Below are 16817 nucleotides of genomic sequence, written 5' to 3'. Positions count from 1 at the left end.
AATGTTGCATGGGGAGAGAGCATGTTAGTTGTGAGTGGGGTTGTGGAGAGATGAACTAGGGGGTGGGAAGGAGGGATGTCACACTTGAGCAAAGTGGCAAGGAGGGAGAGATGAATGGGAAAGGCAGAAAGGAGAGAAGGAGAAATGTCAAACTCAGGGGAAAGGGGTGAGGGCAGAGAGTGAAAAGTTGGACTCATGGAGGGAGAGAGAAAGAGATGTTGGTTGGGGGGATGAATACCGGAGGAGAGGAAGCATGCAGGAGGAAGAGAGAAAGAAATGTTGGACTGATGAAAAGGAAGGATAAATGATGGATTCGGAGAGGAACCAGAAAGGAGGAAAGGTAGAGGGAAAGGGAAGGGAGAAAAGGTGCTGCTGAACCTGGCAGCAGGGGAAAAGAAGGGAAAGGTGCTGCTGGACTTGAAGGGGGGGGGGGAAGGAAAGGTGCTGCACACTGGAGGGGAGGGTGAGAAGGTACATGGGGAGAGAGCTTATTAGTTGTGAGTGGAGTTGGGGGAAAGGAAGAAAAATTGTTGCAGGAAGAGGGAGAGTGATGAGAGAGGGAGAAATGGTGTATGGGGAGAGAGCATGTTAGTTGTGAGTGGGGTTGAGGAGAGATGGACTGGGGTGTGTGAAGGAAGTATGTCACACTTGAAATGCTGGACTGGTGGAAAGGAGGGAAAAATGTTGGACTGGGAGGGGGGCCAGAAAGGAGGAAGGGAGGAAAGATATTGGATTGCAGGGGGCAGAAAGAAGGAAGGGAGAGAGAAATGTTATACTGGGGGAGGGATGATTCAAGAAAGGGAAAGATGCCAGACCAGGGAATGGAAGGGAAAGAGGGGAGTCAGGTAGCGCTATAGAAATAATTAATAATAGTAATAGTCGTCAAGAGAGATGCCATACTGTGGAGAGGAGAGAAATGCCAGACTGTGGGAACAGGGGAAAGGAAGGAGAGAGTTGTCAGACTACTGGATGTGGGTGGGAAGCAGAGAGATGTTACACCATGGAAACAGATGGAAGGAGAGAGAGATAGAAAGGGAACGGAAAACATGGAAAAATAGATTTTGAGAAGAAAGCAGAAAAATGGAAAAAAGCTAATGCCAAAGATGGATGCAGGAAACCTAATCAAAACGGGGGACTGTATTTAGTATGATACAACTGGAGCAAAAATACACCTTGTATCAAAAAAACTGCTCCAAACTAAACTACTCTCATATCTTTATAGCATGCAACAACAGAAGACTTATCAAGGACAATGATTGAGAATATTGCGCCATGGACTAGTGGGCTTTGATTCATAAGAACATAAGAATTGCCGTTGCTGGGTCAGACCAGTGGTCAATCATTACCAGCAGTCCGCTCACGTGGCGGCTCTCCGGTCAAAGACCAGCGCCCTAACTGAGACAAGCCCTACCTGCGCACGTTCTTGTTTAGCAGCGTACGTTCCAGTTTAGCAGGAATTTGTCCAACTTTGTCTTGAATCCCTGGAGGGTGTTTTCCCCTATAACAGCCTCTGGAAGAGCGTTCCTGTTTTCCACCACTCTCTGGGTGAAGAAGAACTTCCTTAAGTTTGTACGGAATCTATCCCCTTTCAATTTTAGAGAGTGCCCTCTCGTTCTCCCTACCTTGGAGAAAGTGAACAACCTGTCCTTATCTACTTAATCTATCCTCTTCAGTACCTTGAATGTTTCGATCATGTCCCCTCTCAATCTCCTCTGTTCAAGGGAGAAGAGGCCCAGTTTCTTTAATCTTTCGCTGTACGGCAGCTCCTCCAACCCCTAAACCATCTTAGTTGCTCTTCTCTGGACCCTTTCGAGTAGTACCATGTCCTTCTTCATGTACCGCAACCAGTGTTGTACGTGTTCAATCGGTTCTCTCCTTCCCCCAAATCTGTCCTTCCTCCAGCTTCCACCCTCTGCACTGCTATCTCCGATGGTGCTCGTAATCGATCCCCTGGAGCTTGCGCTCTCTGCCGCTTCCTGCCCCCCAGTTCCTCCCCAATTGACGCAACTTCCTACTTCTGGTGGGGCGGCCTGTGGCAGAGGGAATCCCTGAGAGAAGGTAGGACGGGGAAGGGGGGAGGGAGGCTGACTGACTGACTTTCGGCGCCGATCTGTGCAGATAGTGAGAGGAGCTGCAGGGCGTGCGAGAACCGCCAGGATGCTTCAGGTCCGTCTGACTCTTGTTCTCCCCCATCCTTCTCTTGTAGGCCGAATAGATCATCGCAAAACCCTTTCTGTTTACAACTTGGTCTAAGTCAGGAAGCAAGTAGAACGCAAAGGCAACGCGATCGACTCGCGTTGCTTTCGCGATCTACTGGTCAATCGCGACTGACCTTTTGGGCACCCCTGCCCTAAATATATAACTGACCTCTTCTCCTTCTCATCCAATAGATATAAGACAAGCTCACACCTGAAGTTCGTCTCCCCACCGGTTAGAGGAAGTAAATTTAAAAGACTCAATTAACATCTTTTCTCTTATCAAGCAGCATTATGGGGCAAAGACCTGGAAAAATTACTTATGCATGCAAATAACTATGGAGAATTCAGGAAACACCTAAAAACATACCTGTTCTTGAAGTACCAAGGTAGCTGATCTGCACAATCTCTCCCACAACTGATCTCAAAAATTGTTAGTCACTAATCTCCAATTATGTAAGTTCTACTCAATTTGTAGCATTTTTTTTTTTTTTTAATCATTGTAAACCGCATAGAACTTCACGGTCCTGCAGTATATAAACTGTTGTTATTATTATTTCCTTTCCCTCCTCCCTCTTTCCCATATCCAGCAGTACCTCGTCTCCCTTCCCCATGTCCACAATACCTCTTCTCCCTTCCCTTTCCCTCCGCCCCTTCCCCATGTCCAGCAATACCTCTTCTCCCTTTATTTCCCTCCTCCCTTGTCCAGCAGTACCTCTCCTCTCCCTAGCAGTAGCTCACTGTGTGCTTTTAACTTCCCCATATAACTGCCCTTAATGTTAGTGTAGCTGCTTTTCCATCAGGGAGCCTCGGGGCCTTTGCTAGGCTGGCCCACCTCCGATGGTGCAATTTCCTCTTTCGTCAGAGGTGGGCCGGCCTAGCAAAGGCCCTGAGGCTGCCTGATGGAATCGCTGGCTAAACTAATGCTAGCATCAGCTGTGTAGGGAAGTTAAAAGCACACAGTGAGTTGCCACTGCTGGTCTGGGGGTGGCTGGGGAGAGAAGATGAGGAAGGAGGAAGATATTTGACGGCACAAGGAAGTTGGGAAACATACAGCGCCGGCACCACATACCCCCTGACAATGGTACGCATACTCCCTGGGGTACACATACTGCTTGTTAAGAATCTCTGACTTACGACAACTATGTGATGTTCTACTAGGTTTTCCCAAACTTGATGCTGCTGTTCTAGAGCCAGGTATGTACTTATTTGTTCTAATTTTTGTGTGGTGGAAAGGGATCAGTGAGCACTGGGGGAGTGTGGGGGTGTCTTACCTTGATACATGCAGTGGTCATCTGGTCAGTTTGGGCGCCTTTGTGGCACTTAGATGCTTCTAAAACAGGTCTAGCTCTGAATGTCTAAGTTCCATCCAGGATGTCTTGCAAAATGTTTGATTATCACTGCAAAATGTCCAATTCTAACCTGCCATTAGGCACTCCCAAAGCCCACCCATAACATGCCTCCACCTTGCCCATCTCAAGCTCTGGACACACAGAGGCTGGGACACCTCGTTAGATGTCCAGAAAGGCGGTTTCAATTATTGGCACTTGGACGTTCTGGCGATTAGGACATCCAAGCAATTGTATCGAGGATGAGAGGCACCCAGGCCAGTGGCGTCCCTCATCTGCCCTCTTGTCCACCCCCCGCTGCTCCTTCCCTGCCCTACTGCTGCACGTGCACGCTCCTTTCCTTCCCCCATAGCTTTTTAACTTCCCCGGTGTGAGCAGTATCACCAAATTGCTGCCCGCATCAGCATTGGTTCTCCCTCTGATGTCATTTCCTAGGTGCGGGACCTGAAAGTGACGTCAGAAGGAGAGCCGAAGCTGGTACGAGCAGCAAGTTGGAGTTGCTTCTTGTGTCGGCGAAGGTCTAGAGGTACGGTGGCCTAAGGGATCTGGCCAATCAGAATCTTAGGCCAATCCCAGTGCATCACAGAATGGGAGGGGCCTTAGGTGCCTGGGCTAATCAGGGCCTTAGGCCCCTCCCCAGTGCATCCCACAATGCACCAGGAAGGGGCATGCCTGTCATTCTGGTGAAAATGAGCTGCCGGCTGGCTGAAACATCCATCTGGCTGGCCAACGTACTAAGCTACTTTTTGGGGTACAGGTTGGCTTGGAAGGGGGGGGTGTCCGGCCGGGTGTGCTTTGGGGGGGTCTGGGTGGGCTTTGTTGGGGGGACAGGGTTGGCTTTGTTGGGAAGGCAGGGTTGGCTGGGGGGATTCAGTGGCCTAACTTTCAGGGGAGGGAGTTCCGGCAGAAGGAATTGGGCATCCCTCCTGCCGGCGATGCTTTTGGGGGTTCCAGCAGGAGGGATTGGGCATCCCTCCTGCCGGTAGTCTTCACTGGGTGGGGTGGGGGATGGGCTGCCTGGGCCATTAAACTGATTGTGGCAGGGAGATGCCTTGCCGCAATCAGCTCAGCAGCAAGCCAATCCTGAACTTATACCTGTTTTAACATCATCTAAGTCAAAATGTATAAGTTCCATCCAGACAACCTCATCAAACTTTTGATTATCGCTGCAGGGCGACTACCTCCTGGGTGCACAGCGGGATTCAGAGGCATTAAAAGTCTCTGGATACATCCAAAAACTGGTTTCAATTATCAGCACTTGGATGACCTGTATTTTACGTCATCCAAGTACCGACTTAGCCCGTTTATGGACATATTTTTGTTTTGATTATAAGCCCCATTGGGTTTTACTACACAAAAAATATAAACATAACCTTTCTTATAACTCTTTAAGGCTCTTTTTTACTAAGCTCCTGTACAGGTTTCTAATGTGGCCCAGGGTACTAACCCCCTCTTTTAAAAAGCTGCACTAGTGTTTTTAGTGCGGGCTGGGGTGAAAACAACTCGGATGCTCATAGGAATTCTATGAGTGTTGGTGCAGCGTCAGGAGCATTTAGCGCTTAGAAATAAGGCGGGGTGGGATGACATTCTTCAAAAATCAGAAAATGGAAGTCTTTAGACAATTATCTCTCATAGCTAAACTCAGGAACATTTTTTAAAATTCAATCTGTGAAAGTTTATTATATACAAGCAAGTATATGTTTACTGTTCTCTTTATGTTTTTCTGCATCTTTAGTATTGTAACATTTATAATTCAATAAATATTTGAAACAAACAAACAAAAAACCCTCGGGCCATTTTTTAACCTAGAAGAACCATGAATACAAATCCCTCGATTTTACCGCAGTTAACCCACCTAGATGCAGATTGCATTGAAGCTGCAGATGCTCATTGTGCTTCTTATTCGAGTAAATGTTTGTTTTATTTAAATGTAGATATGCCACTTGCAAAACCTTTCCACTTCAACTCACAAGTACGACTATCAGACTATGCGGTTTCACCCGATTAAACCGCTCCACCCTCCTATTTCGTTCAGAAGGTCTCTGGAAGCAGGATGCGTCACTGGGAGCTCGTGCAAACAAACGCACATGCGCACTGACTTCTCCATACAGCCAGAGCAGCAGCAGAACTGCAGCAACTACAGCCTTAGGCACAAGAGCCTGAGCGCTGTGACTTTAGCTCGCGGCACGGACAGAACACCTGACACCCCCGCCCTTCGGCATCATTAGACCTTGGAGAGCGCGCTGGTGCTCGAGCGACCTAAAGGGCGCAGGTGGAGGATGCTGAACAGTTTTTGACTTCCCTGAGGCGTTGTGGCATCGAGAGCAGAAAGGTGGCTCCCATGCGACCGAGATAACCCGAGGAGTGCAGGGACACAGGGAAAGAAGGAAGAGCCAACGGGAAAGGGGGTTGGAGGGCGGAGGGGAAAAGCACGGTACCATGAGGACGGCGTGGGAAGTCGCAGCCCTGCGGCGCGGATAGCGAGAAACGAAAGAGAGCGTCTTCACCTGGCTTCCTTCGGCGTCGCCCTTCGACGGGGTGGGGGAACTACGAGACTGAGAGAGCCGACACCACCCTGCGCGCCACGGCCGGGAGCGATGAACCATGGAGCTGCCTGGCAGGTCCCTGCGACAGCTGCGTCCTCCAGGGCTCCTGTCCAAGAGATTCTCTGCCTGTCCCGCTTTGCTCTGCTTCTTGTGCCGCCTTCTGCTGCTGCTCACCTGTTCTCAGTCCTGGGCGGCTGCTGCGGTTAGCGGTGGGTCCTTTTCCCTGTCCCGACTTTTTTTTTACACCATGTAGTTGTTTATATACCAACATATTTAATGTATAGTTTACACTGCTGTGTATATGAAACATATTTCATGTAGATTATTGGCAGTGCGACTTATAAATAGCTATTTTATTTTGGTGCATAGTTGGTGTTTGATTTTCGTGCTTGTTCAAGATTTATGTATTTCTCTTGCACTCTATAGTCTCTATAATGCTTTTTATTTCAACGTCCGTTTGGAATGGCGAAAATATATACGTTTTTTAAAATTTAAAAATGCAGATGGGGATGCAGATACTTGGATGTTTTGTGAAGAAGAAAATACATAATGTGCAATGAAGCTTTGCTGCAGTAGTACTTGGATTTGTTATTCCTACAAACCATTTTTTTCTGCAGTGTTGGCTTTTTCTGACATTTAAGGGATTGAAGAGGGTTATGTGTGGGTCTTTTTAAAGAAGCATGATCTATTAGAGACTGCTACAGATCCATTATATATCAATTGAAATGAAATCCTGTTGTAGTAGGAAGCATCTTGGAATGCCTGGCTGAGAAACAGTGAACTTGGTGTCCTAGACTTAAAAGATAATGTAAAGAGAAGCTAACATTCACAGGTTCGGGATTTTGGGATTATATTTTAGTTTCTGAGAGTACTATGTGCTCTGATGATTGAGCAAGATGTGGAAAAGATGTTGGTTTTTATTTTTTTTAACTGTTATTTGTATAAACAGTCCTTGCTCCATTTTAATACTAAAGTATAGAGAAATTTAGCTTGCTAGTAAGTACAGCTACCTAAAGAAAATATTATATCTGAAATCAGACTTATGTTTGTAGTTCATACTATTTTTGCTTCCATTAGTTGACATAGTTTTTTCTTTTCTTTACACTCCTCTTTAGTTCTGCATTGGAATGAGACTGCAGAAGATGTAGTTGGAAAACTGAACATTATGTTACAACAGAGGAGCAGTAGCAGCAGCAGTAGTGACCATGCCATCCAAAAAGAAATCATACTTCCTTCAAGGCTAGTCTACTACATCAACATGGATTCAGAGAGTCCATACCATGTGTTGGACACTAGGACAAGAGATCAACACAAGCATAATAAGGTATGATGGGGTCTGAAGATTTCAGAAGCAGGGATTTTATAAGAGTTGTTTAGTAATAATACCTCCAGGAAAGATTAGTTATAAGTTTGTTCTCAGATTTGCATAACGGCTGAAGTTACCACAGATTTTTAGAATGGTCAGGGCATGAATTAAATGAATTAAACTATTGTAAAACACCACTGATTAAATCCTAGGAAAGAAATTAAAACCACAGTGTTTGATAGATTTATCTCCTATACAGAAACTGCACTAAATCTAACAATTTTATTATATCTATACTTGTGTAATATGTTGTACTTTTTATAATTTTATAATCTGTATATTGTAATTCGCTGATTGTCCAGCTCTCTTTGGTGTGAACCGTCTAGAAGTTATCTGATTATGGTGGTATAGAAGAATAAAGTTATGTTATATGTTATGTAGAAGTGATGAGTTCTAAAATTCAAGTCCACAGTAATGCAAGGTGGCTTGGTATAGCAAAATAGCTTGCATTGAGAAGGCTTTGGAGAGATATGCCAAACTAATCTTGGTAATAACCACTATAAAAATAGCAGGTACTTAAATTATTTTTAAATTGATAGTAACATTAAAACAAAATATATCTAAGCCCGATCACAGTTGCTGAATGGGATTCCTTTACAAAGGTGTTACAATGCAAAGCATAGGTGTTAAAGTTCAATTTAAATGCTAGGCCGCTTAGGCTTGGACCTGAAGTTTTGATGAGGTTTTATTAGTGTATTTCAAATATTTAACTGCTCATAACTTTAATTATTAAACTCTTCCTATTGTGCCTCTGCTAGGGCTAAAAAGTTTGAATGAATACATTTCAGTCTGCCCTGGGAGGTTTTTTTTAAAAAATGGTTTGAGGAGTTCTCTACACTTCAGCTGTGAAATGCATTTGTACATAAAGTGGTGGCAAGTTTTTTCATTTCTGATCATTCCTACATCTCTGCTCAAGATAAGCCCCTGGATTTAGTGGTGGTCCAGTTTTAATTACCATTCCTGGGAACAATTAGTTTACAGTATTGTGAAATTACTTTGAAATATGTTTCTTCCGTATCTTAAGACCTTTTAAATTCAATGTTTTTATATGATGTTCCACTTTCTTTGCTTTGTTTTTTATTTCTACTCGTAAAAATGTGGGGTGTTTTCTTTTTCTTCTCTGTGCTGTGCATGGCTATGGAAGTGTGAACTAATATTTTCGGGGCAGTGGGTCTCCCTCACTTCCTTTGGGCTAGAGTTACTAAGGTGTGCTATTTACTACATTAGTTCATATTATTTTACCTTGAGTCCCTTTGCAATGAGAGCTAGTTACTGTACTGATAATGTGCTACTATACTGATATATGCTATGGACTTTTGAAGCACAGGATCTTTAAAAGTCAGAAATTATTCTGACAAGCCATGGTACTGTGCAACATAGGAAGAGAAGTCAATGTACGGATGCAGTGGATGGCTTGTTCAAGTCATAGTGCCTTCATTTGTGATGAAGTTGCCTCTCTCCCCAGTCCCTACATCAGTGGCGTAGCAAGGGTAAGCGATGCCCCTCCCAGCCTTCTTCTCCGCTCCCACCCCATCTACTCCTTCCCTGCCCCCTCCTGCTTTGTGCGCGAACCCCTTCCCTTTTCCTGTACCTCTTTAACATCCTTGGCATGAGCAGCAACCCCAATCTGCTGCTCGCGCCAGCGTCAGCTCTTCCTCTGACGTTGCTTCCTGGACCCGTGTCTAGGAAGTAATGTCAGAGAAGCAGGTTGGGGTTGTTGCTCATGCAGCGAATGTTAGAGGGGCACAAGTGAAGGGAAGGGGCACGTGCGTATAGTGGGGAGGGTGATGGGGGCGGGAAAGGACGGGTGCCGGTGTCCCCACAAAGATGGCACCCAAGGTAGACTGCCCCCTCCGTCTGCCCTCACTAAGCCACTGCCTATATCCCCCAAATGAAACGGTTGTGGTTTAATAGATTAAAATATGTAGGGTTGACATATATGATTCTGATCAGTGGAGATGTGATTGGTTGCTAAACTGTCCCCAGTTCAATTAGGTGAGTTGAGATTGTCTTATCATGAATATATCCCTTTGCTGGAGATCTTTCTGAACCCAAATTGAATAGCATTTGGAGAATGCATCATTCTGATTGACAGGGAGGGACACTATTCTGACTGGAAAGGGGTCACGAGTGGCGTCCCGCAAGGGTCAGTGCTGGGACCACTCCTGTTCAATATATTTATTAACGACCTGGAAACAGGGACCAAGTGCGAAGTTATAAAATTTGTGGATGATACAAAACTCTCCGGTACGGTTAGATCTGTTGAGGAATGTAAAGAACTTCAAAGGGACCTGAACAAGCTGAGTGAGTGGGCAAATAAATGGCAGATGAGCTTCAATGTGGAAAAATGTAAAGTCATGCACATAGGGAAAGGAAACCCAATGTATAACTACACGATGGGGGAGATGATATTGGGGGAAGGCAACCTAGAAAAGGACTTGGAGGTTTTGGTGGATAAAACAATGAAACCGGCGGCACAATGCACAGTGGCCTCAAAAAAGGCGAACAGAATGTTGGACATTATCAAAAAAGATATCACTACCAGAACCAAGGAAGTTATCCTCCCGCTGTATAGAGCGATGGTGCGGCCGCATCTGGAGTACTGCATTCAGTACTGATCGCCGTACCTTAAGAAGGATATGGCGATACTCGAGAGGGTCCAGAGAAGAGCAACAAAAATGATAAAGGGCATGGAAAACCTTTCATATTCTGAGAGGCTAGAGAAGATGGGGTTCTTTTCTCTGGAAAAGCGGAGACTTAGAGGGGATATGATAGAAACTTAGAAGATCATGAAGGGTATAGAGAAGGTAGAGAGGAACAGATTCTTCAGACTGGCGGGGGCAACAAAAACTAGAGGGCACTCAAAAAAATTGAAGGGAGACAGATTCTGAACAAATGCTAGGAAGTTCTTCTTCACTCAGAGGGTGGTGGACACCTGGATTGCGCTTCCAGAGAAGGTGGTAGAGCAGAGTACGATTTTGGGTTTCAAAATGGGATTGGACGAGTTCCTGAAGGATAAGGGGATTGAGGGGTACAAGTAGAGGGTTACTATATAGTACAAAATACTTTGGAGTAATAGATCATTCACAGGTCATTGACCTGGGGGGCCACCGCGGGAGCGGACTGCTGGGCATGATGGACCTATGGCCTGACTCGGCAGAGGCGATGCTTATGTTCTTATGTATTTGTCTAACTGTGCTTAGCCACCTACATGACACTTTTTTTTCTAAAAGACAAGTGCCAAGCTTTCATTAGTATATGACACCATAGAGAAATGGCACACAACAGCGTTTTAAAAAAAATGCACACATTTCACAGAAAAGACGGATCAAGGGGAAGCAGTGGCGTGCGGTAGGGCTTTCAGGGGATTCAGTGAATCCCCAACTCTACAGCCCTGCTTTCTTTTATTGCTGTTGTTTATTTTTTGCTTCATGCAGTTTGATTTGTTGAGCAATTTAGTTAGATTATGAGCCCGTTTGGGACAGAGAGAGAAGTTTATGTGCCTAATGTTTTAGTTTTTATAAACCGCTGAATACTTATGTACAAGCGGTATATCAAATAAAATACAAAAGTAGGGAACTACCGTATTTTCGCGGATATAACGCACGCGTTATACGCGATTTTACCTACCGCGCATACCCCTCGCGCGTTATATGCCTGAGCGCGGTATAGAAAAGTTTTTAAACATAGTTCCCACCCCGCCCGACGCCCGATTCACCCCCCCAGCAGGACCGCTCGCACCCCCACCCCGAACGACCGCTCGCACGCGCTCCCACCCGCACCCGCATCCACGATCGGAGCAAGAGGGAGCCCAAGCCCTCTTGCCCGGCCGACTCCCCGACGTCCGATACATCCCCCCCCCCCCGAAGGACCGCCGACTTCCCGACAATATCGGGCCAGGAGGGAGCCCAAACCCTCCTGGCCACGGCGACCCCCTACCCCCACCCCGCACTACATTACGGGCAGGAGGGATCCCAGGCCCTCCTGCCCTCGACGCAAACCCCCCTCCCTCCAACGACCGCCCCCCCCCCAAGAACCTCCGACCGCCCCCCCAGCCGACCCGCGACCCCCCTGGCCGACCCCCACGACCCCCCCACCCCCCTTCCCCGTACCTTTGGAAGTTGGCCGGACAGACGGGAGCCAAACCCGCCTGTCCGGCAGGCAGCCAACGAAGGAATGAGGCCGGATTGGCCCATCCGTCCTAAAGCTCCGCCTACTGGTGGGGCCTAAGGCGCGTGGGCCAATCAGAATAGGCCCTGGAGCCTTAGGTCCCACCTGGGGGCGCGGCCTGAGACACATGGTCGGGTTTGGCCCATGTGCCTCAGGCCGCGCCCCCAGGTGGGACCTAAGGCTCCAGGGCCTATTCTGATTGGCCCACGCGCCTTAGGCCCCACCAGTAGGCGGAGCTTTAGGACGGATGGGCCAATCCGGCCTCATTCCTTTGTTGGCTGCCTGCCGGACAGGCGGGTTTGGCTCCCGTCTGTCCGGCCAACTTCCAAAGGTATGGGGAAGGGGGATGGGGGGGTCGTGGGGGTTGGCCAGGGGGGTCGCGGGTCGGCTGGGGGACGGGCGGAGGTTCTTGGGGGGGGGGCGGTCGTTGGGGGGGGAAGGGGGTTTGCGTCGAGGGCAGGAGGGCCTGGGATCCCTCCTGCCCGTAATGTAGTGCGGGGTGGGGTTAGGGGGTCGCCGTGGCCAGGAGGGTTTGGGCTCCCTTCTGGCCCAACTACACAAAGGTACGGGGAAGGCGGGTGGGGGTGTCGTGGGGGTCGGCCAGGGGGGTCGCGGGTCGGCTGGGGGACGGGCGGAGGTTCTTGGGGGGGGCGGTCGTTGGGGGGAGGGGGTTTGCGTCGAGGGCAGGAGGGCCTGGGATCCCTCCTGCCCGTAATGTAGTGCGGGGTGGGGTTAGGGGGTCGCCGTGGCCAGGAGGGTTTGGGCTCCCTCCTGGCCCGATATTGTTGGGGAGTCGGCGGTCCTTCGGGGTGAGGGTGCGAGTGGTCCTGCCGGGGGGGGGGGGATGTATCGGACGTCGGGGGGGGCATCAGGCTTTCAGGATGGGGACAGACCTTCAAGGGGGGACAGGACTTCAAGGGGGGACAGTGCACGGAAAGTCAGGGGGGGTGAACGGAGAGTCAGGACAGCGCACGGAAAGTCAGGGCAGTGCACGGAAGTCAGGGGGGGTGAACGGAGAGTCGGGACAGCGCACGGAAAGTCAGGGCGGGCGAAAGTAGCGTCGGGCATCATGCGCGTTATATGCCTGAGCGCGGTATAGAAAAGTTTTGGTACATATCATCGTGATTTCTGCGCGCTATACCCCTGTGCGCGTTTTACACAGGTGCGCGTTATATCCGCGAAAATACGGGGTATATGCCAGTAAATCTGACTTCCATGGTAAGTACATAAGAACATAAGAACATAAGCAATGCCTCTGCTGGGTCAGACCTGAGGTCCATCATGCCCAGCAGTCCGCTCACGCGGCGGCCCAACAGGTCCAGGACCTGTGCAGAAATCCTCTATTTATACCCCTCTATCCTCTTTTCCAGCAGGAAACCGTCCAATCCTTTCTTAAATCCCAGTACCGTACTCTGCCCTATTACATTCTCTGGAAGCGCATTCCAGGTGTCCACCACACGTTGGGTAAAGAAGAACTTCCTAGCATTTGTTTTGAATCTGTCCCCTTTCAACTTTTCCAGATGCCCTCTTGTTCTTTTATTTTTTGAAAGTGTGAAGAATCTGTCCCTCTCTACTCTCTCTATGCCCTTCATGATCTTATAAGTCTCTATCATATCCCCTCCAAGTCTCCTCTTCTCCAGGGAAAAGAGACCCAGTTTCTCCAATCTCTCAGCATATGGAAGGTTTTCCATCCCTTTTATCAGACGTGTCGCTCTCCTCTGAACCCTCTCGAGTATCGCCATATCCTTCTTAAGGTACGGCGACCAATATTGGTAAATTAATGGAAATGTTTATAAAACACAGAATAGTGACTGTTCTCTTAGGCTTCCACGATTGGCTTCATGATTGTTGCTATTGTCCAGGTCTCACTGAGTGTGAGAGAATAGTGATGTTTCTGGAGTCCAGTGAATTACAGGACCCTAGGCAACATGGATTCACTAGAGGCAGGTCTTGTCAGACAAATCTGATCAATTTCTTTGAGTAGAGAATTGGATAGAGGGAGTGCACTAAATATGGTGTATTTAGGTAAGCCTTTGACAGTGTTCCACACAGGTACCATAACTGAGTGCTCTCAAAGTGACGAACTGGGTCAGGAACTGGTTGAGTAGAAGGCGACAGAGGGTAGTGGTTAATGGAGATCTTTCTGAGGAAAGGAATGTTACCAGTGGTATGCCTCAAGGTTTGGTTCTTGAGCTTATTCTTTTAAAAATTTTTGTAAGTGATATTGCTGAAGGGCTGTCAGCTAAGATGATACCATAATCTGCAATAGAATAGACACACCTGATGGTATGAATAACATGAGGAAGGACCTAATGAAGCTTGAAGAATGGTCTGAAATTTGGCAGTTAAGATTTTATGCTAAGAAATGCAAGATCATTTGAGCTGCAAAAACCTGAAAGAATGGTACAGTTTATGGGATGAAGAACTTTTGTGCATGAAAGAGGAGCGGGACTTGGGTGTGATAGTATGTGATAATCTTAAGGTGGCCAAACAGGTTGAAAAGGTGATAGCGAAAGTTAGAAGGATGCTAGAGTGCATAGGGAGAGGTATGACCAGTAGGAAAAAGGAGGTATTGATGCCCCTGTATAACACTCTGGTGAGAACTCGTTTAGAATATTGTGTACAATTCTGGAGACTGCACCTTCAAAAATATATAAACAGAATGGAGTCGGTCCAAAGGAAGGCTTCTAAAATGGTAGGTGGTCTTTGTCATAAGGCGTATGGTGTCAAGTTTCATTAAAATTTGACGTGTACGCAATGTCAAATATTTCAAAGCATATTACAGATTAAAAATAGGGGAAAGACTTTACAACAGTTTATTACCAAATAATATATACATACAAAATTCAATACAGACACAAAAGGAAAGGGGGGTGAACTACAATCATTAAAGTAAAAAGAAGACATTTATGGGTAACACATTAGGGGGGGGGCAAAGAATGAAAAGGAGGATTGAATTAAAAAAGAAAATAAATAAATAAACAAACAAAAAAGAGAAATGAAAAGAAGAATAGGAGGAAGATTGAGTCCTATTAGTAAGGACTGATTAGAATTAGTTGATCAGAATATAAGATATAAGGTTTTACACATAAACTAGTTATCTTGTCTATGCCTCAAATGCATCCTTATAAAGGAAACTTTTTAAAAAGCTTTTAAATTTTTCTAACAAGGTTTCCCCACATAGATAATGTGGTAAGCTGTTCCAGAGCTGAGGAGCTATAACTGAAAAAATGGAAGATCTCCTAGTTCCTATGACTTTTAGGGAGGGGATCGTCAAAAGATGCTGATCTGTTGATCTGAGTGTCCTAACTGGGGTATGTGATATTAGAACACGGTCAAGAAATAATGGTGTATTTGATAGTTGGATTTTATAGGTCAATAATACAATTTTATAAGTGATTCTATAAGAAATTGGTAGCCAGTGTGCTTTTTTCAGAAGTGATGGCACATGATCATATTTTTTTGAATTGGTAATAATTTTTATTGCTGTATTTTGTATAATTTGTAATCTTCTCAAATCTTTTTGTGTAATGACCTGATACATGTTACAATAATCTAGCCTAGAAATAATTAAAGAGTGGATTAAGATGTTAAGAGCTTCTGGTTTTAACACTTTTGCTATAGATCTAATTAGGCTTAACTTATAGAAGCAGTTCTTTACCACTGAGCTGATCTGATCGTGATATGAAAGTCTCTAGTCTAGGATTACTCCCAGTATTTTTGTAGTTGTTACTATTTGTAGAGGAGTTTTATCTAAAAATATTTGTGATGAAAATGTTAAATTATCTTTCCATGGAAAAAACATTGCTGAAGATTTTGATATATTTAATGCTAACATCTTGTCTGATTTGCTTCAATTTGGTGTTTATATTATTTATGTCATTAGGATCATCCGTATTTAATGGGTATAATAGTTGTATAACATCAGCATAAATATAGGAAGTAAATCTAATTGACTAAGGGTAAATAGGGGTGACAGAAAAATGTTAAATAGTAATGGTGAGAGAATTGAACCTTGTGGTATACCGAAGGAGTTGGAGTACACTTCTCCCTCCGTATCCACGGTGGTTAGGGGAAGAGCTGGTCCACGAATATTAAAAAAAACGCGAATAATATTCGGGCCTGTTCTGCCCCTAACCCCTCTTCCCCCCCGGCTATTTTAAGCCCTGTAAGTCCCCCCTTAAGCCTTACCTGGTGGTCTAGCGGGTTTTCGGGCAGGAGCAATCTTCCTACGCTCCTGCCCCGTGCAGATCGCTCACAGGAAATGGCTGCCTTGAGCTCCCATTGTCTCTCGAGACTACGACTCGAACTCAAGTCAGCCATTTCCTGTGAGTGATCTGCACGGGGCAGGAGCATGGGAAGATCTCTCCTGCCCGAAAACCCACTAGAACACCAGGTAATGCTTAAGGAGGGGGGCTCACAGGGCTTAAAATAGCCCAAAAAATGAAAATGATTTTTTGCAGAAAATCACAAATAATCAAAACTGTAGATACGGAAACTGCGAATACGGAGGGGGAAGTGTAGTTATTTGATGTAGTGTTAGTGAAAACGACTTTTGATGAGCGATCTTGAAAATATGATTTAAATCAGTTCAATACTTGGTCTGAAATGCCAATGGAGGACAATCTATTGATGAGTAAATAATGGTCAATAGTGTCAAAGGCTGAGGATAAGTTGAGTGATACCAGAAGAACAGATTTGTGGTGGCCTAAGTAGTACTGAATGTTAGTTGTAAGGCCGATCATGGAGTGTTCTGTGGAATGGTTAGTCCTAAAGCCCAGCTGATTGGAATGTAAGACGTGTTTTGTCAATGAAGTCAGTTATGTGATTCAAGATGACTTTTTTTCTACTATTTTTGCAAGGAAAGGAATGTTCGCTATGGGTTGGTAGTTGCATTCAGATGCAGTTGATTCTTTTGGATTTTTAATAATTGGGCAAATAGTTGGCTCTTTCCATTCTTTCGGGATGAGACCATTGGTTAAGCTGTTTTCAATCAAAGTCTGAATAAAAGGACCAAAAAAAAAGAGAAATACCATTTTAGGTGCACAGGGGAAAGTGAATTTGAATTTGAGCCCTTAATATTAAGGCTTTGCAAGAGACTTAAGATTTTCTACTGTTGGTATATTGAAGTTAATACATTTGGATATGGGAATTATTTGAATTTGTTCTGCTTCAGTGATAGAGCAGGTTA

At 45.8% G+C, this 16817-nt stretch overlaps 1 protein-coding gene and 1 long non-coding RNA gene across 2 annotated transcripts in view; one reads left to right on the top strand and one right to left on the bottom strand.

Annotated features, from left to right (window-relative positions):
- LOC117361001 overlaps window positions 1-6121 on the bottom strand; it is a 103104-nt gene extending 96983 nt beyond the window's left edge. The window contains exon 1 of the long non-coding RNA XR_004539569.1: window positions 5400-6121. This is a non-coding gene — a long non-coding RNA (uncharacterized LOC117361001). The remainder of the gene's footprint in view (window positions 1-5399) is intronic.
- ADAM23 (ADAM metallopeptidase domain 23) overlaps window positions 5552-16817 on the top strand; it is a 727231-nt gene continuing 715965 nt past the window's right edge. Inside the window, 3 exon segments of the mRNA XM_033945744.1 lie at window positions 5552-6261; window positions 6263-6299; window positions 7206-7414. Of these exon segments, the coding sequence (XP_033801635.1) occupies window positions 6142-6261; window positions 6263-6299; window positions 7206-7414 (366 nt within the window). The 5' untranslated portion in view covers window positions 5552-6141.

Source organism: Geotrypetes seraphini, chromosome 5, assembly GCF_902459505.1.
Source record: "Geotrypetes seraphini chromosome 5, aGeoSer1.1, whole genome shotgun sequence".
In the NCBI taxonomy this organism is placed as follows: Eukaryota; Metazoa; Chordata; class Amphibia; order Gymnophiona; family Dermophiidae; genus Geotrypetes; species Geotrypetes seraphini.
The sequence above is the reverse complement of the archived record's forward strand: the minus strand, read 5'-3'. Positions and strand labels throughout refer to the sequence as shown.